The sequence below is a fragment of the Marmota marmota genome, unplaced genomic scaffold (assembly GCF_001458135.2).
Source record: "Marmota marmota marmota unplaced genomic scaffold, marMar, whole genome shotgun sequence".
NCBI classification, from domain to species: Eukaryota; Metazoa; Chordata; class Mammalia; order Rodentia; family Sciuridae; genus Marmota; species Marmota marmota.
In genome coordinates this window covers 1,324,882-1,327,816 of record NW_025999897.1, presented here as the reverse complement: position 1 = coordinate 1,327,816, position 2,935 = coordinate 1,324,882, and the positions used below count along the sequence as shown (strand labels likewise).

At 53.7% G+C, this 2,935-nt stretch overlaps 1 protein-coding gene across 1 annotated transcript; it reads left to right on the top strand.

Annotated features, from left to right (window-relative positions):
- The first annotated feature begins 625 nt into the window (after nt 1-625).
- On the top strand, nt 626-2,237 carry LOC107158315 (somatotropin). The gene is made up of 5 exons (XM_015504779.1): nt 626-635; nt 887-1,047; nt 1,250-1,366; nt 1,492-1,653; nt 1,935-2,237. Exons 1-5 carry the CDS (start codon nt 626-628, stop codon nt 2,133-2,135), a joined length of 651 nt encoding a protein of 216 aa, XP_015360265.1. The 3' UTR covers nt 2,136-2,237.
- The last annotated feature ends 698 nt before the right edge of the window (nt 2,238-2,935 follow it).

Genomic DNA, 2,935 nt, shown 5'->3' with positions numbered 1-2,935 from the left:
AGTCAGGCCAAAGCAAAAGGATTAGAAATTTAAGGCCAGCCTCGGCAATTTAGCAAGACTCTGTCTCAAAATAAAAAATAAAAAGGGATGGGGATGTAGCTCAGTGGAGGAGAGCTTGTCTAGCATGTGCAAGGCCCTGGCCTCAACATTCAGTACAGAAAAAAAAAAAAAAGCCATGCTGACATTGCTTCCTTTTGGAGGGTCCCTGTTGGGCCATCCTCAATGTGACAGACAATCCCACAATGACATCCTGGCACAGCACCCCTGGACTCAGGCTTCTCTCCTCTACGACCTTCCACTTACAAAGAGGAAGGATGAGGTGGTCCCTCACTGAGATCCTGCCCGGCCTCACAAGCCTGGTCAGAGTGGTGAGGGAATGGTGATAGGATGGGGGACATGACCCCAGCGAGGAGCGGGAACAGGATGAGTGGAAGAAGCTTCTAAATTATCCATCAACACAGCCATCAGTGCCCCCATGCATAAATGTATAGAGAAAATAGGTGGGGGCCTTGGAGTGGGGGAAAGGGGCCAGGTATAAAAAGGGCCTGCAAGGGACCAACTCCAGGATCCTAGGGCCGAGCTCCTCAAACTGCTCAGGGTTCTGTGGATAGCTCACCCAGGTGCAATGGCTGCAGGTAAGCACCCCAATCCCCCTTTGGCCTGGGGTAGACCGAGAGGAGAAGAAGGGGCCCTGCAGGTGCAATAGGGACACTAACCTTGGTATTTAGGGCTTCTTAATATGAGTATAGCCATCTAAGCCTAACATTTGGCCATGTTGAGAATGGTCTCAGTCCCCGGGGAGAGTGGGAAGAGAAGGAAATGCTCTAGGGGCTTGGACAGAGTGGCCCCCTGCTTAGGGCCTCCTGGCCCTCCGGCATTTCTCTAGGTTGTCGGACTGCCTGGCTCCTGGCCTTCATGCTGCTCTGCCTGTCCTGGCCTCAGAAGGCCAGCACCTTCCCAGCCATGCCTTTGTCCAGCCTGTTCACCAATGCTGTACTTCGAGCCCAACACCTGCACCAGCTGGCTGCAGACACCTACAAAGAGTTTGTAAGCTCCCCAAGGATGAGCACTGGGCAGGGTGGCAGGAGGAGGCAAGTCCCCCCCCCGCCCCCCCCCCGGGAAACAATGGGAGAAAACAGAGGGGCTCAGGGCTGAAGTGCTATCAAATGAGCAGAAATGGAAGGGGTTCCCGAAAAATAGCCATGAGAGCTGGTCACCAACTCCAACCTCAGAAACGTGCTTTCCCCAGGAGCGTGCCTATATCCCCGAGGGACAGCGGTATTCCATCCAGAACACCCAGGCTGCCTTCTGCTTCTCAGAGACCATCCCTGCCCCCACGGGCAAGGACGAGGCTCAGCAGAGATCCGTAAGTGGCCATCTGGGCTCTCCTTAGACTCAGTTCTCTCTTCCTGCCCAGTAGCCTTCTCCCCCAAGCTGGGTGGTGCTGGAGGCCCCTGGCCACAGCCCCACACCCCAGCCCTTCCCCTGCAGGACATGGAATTGCTGCGCTTCTCACTGCTACTCATCCAGTCGTGGCTGGGGCCCGTGCAGTTCCTCAGCAGGGTCTTCACCAACAGCCTGGTGTTTGGCACCTCGGACCGCGTCTATGAGAAACTGAAGGACCTGGAGGAGGGCATCCAGGCTCTGATGCGGGTGAGGAGGACACCGGGATCCCCAACCTCTGCCTGGGCCTGGAGGCCCTGCTGGCTGGACTGAGGGCTGGAGCTCCATGGGGCTGGGGACAGATACGCTGCTGCTCTCTTTTTACCAGTCAGGGCTTGAGGCAGGAGGATGCATCTCATTCCTCAATTCCCTTTTTAAATCCTTCTGGCTTTTCTCTGGCTTCCAAGGGGAGGAGGGAAGAAAATGGCTGGGAGAGGGAGGGCAGAGCTCCCTGGGGACTCGGCCTCTCCTGCCGTTTCTTCCTCTTGTAGGAACTGGAAGATGGCAGCCCCCGGGCTGGGCAGATCCTCAAGCAAACCTATGACAAGTTTGACATCAACTTGCGCAGTGATGACGCGCTGCTCAAGAACTACGGGCTGCTCTCTTGCTTCAAGAAAGACCTGCACAAGGCCGAGACCTACCTGCGGGTCATGAAATGTCGCCGTTTTGTGGAAAGCAGCTGTGCCTTCTAGTGACATGGCACCTCTGTCACACTGCCCCAGCACCTCCCCTTGCCCTGGGCAGTGCCACTCCAGTGCCCACCATCCTGTCCTAATAAAGTCAAGTTGCATCATTTTGTCTCGCTAGATGTTTTCATACCGTGGGCAGAAGGCGGGCAGTGTGGGGTGAGAGGCAGGCCCGGAAGACTACCGTGGGGATGTGTGGGCTCTAATAGGACCCAGACCTGGCTTTTCTTGGGCCAGAATAAAGCTGACACATTACTCCACTCGCTTCACACACTACATCCATACCCTCCAGTAGGTGTCCCAGCTTTCTGGGTAGTCATAGCTCAGAAAGGTCATAGGTACTTGGAGGCATTCTACCCAGCAAAACTGGCAATGCCAAACTTAGGCCCCCAAGAGCCAGAAGAAATGAAAACAAGACAGATTATTAAGTATAGGAATAAATGTCTCCATGGGAGAAAAATATGTCAAGTCAGTAGAGCACGGAGCAGGGAGTTGAGTTCTTTGTCTCACAGATTTGAAGAATAAAGTCCACAGACACAAGGGTGAGAGCAAAGTAACAGAATTTATTAGATTAATAAAAAGAAAGCAGAGCTCCCAAGGAGGGAGGGGTCCCAAGAAAGGGATAAGGGATACCTAAGAAAGCTATTGTCTCAGGGTTTACAGAGATCTATAGGTTAAGGAAGTGGGCCCGCTGCCCAACCCTGGATAAGGTACTTGGTATCCATGAGGTATTTGTGCACCTTTAGTCCACTCAAAAATATCAATCATGCATGTTCCCTTCTTTGGAGAAATATGGACCCAGTCAC

Excerpts from the sequence above, each read along its gene's own strand:
- LOC107158315 (XM_015504779.1), top strand. Across the intron at positions 1,048-1,249 it reads CAGACACCTACAAAGAGTTT|GAGCGTGCCTATATCCCCGA; the intron begins GTAAGCTCCCCA and ends TGCTTTCCCCAG. Across the intron at positions 1,367-1,491 it reads ACGAGGCTCAGCAGAGATCC|GACATGGAATTGCTGCGCTT; the intron begins GTAAGTGGCCAT and ends CTTCCCCTGCAG.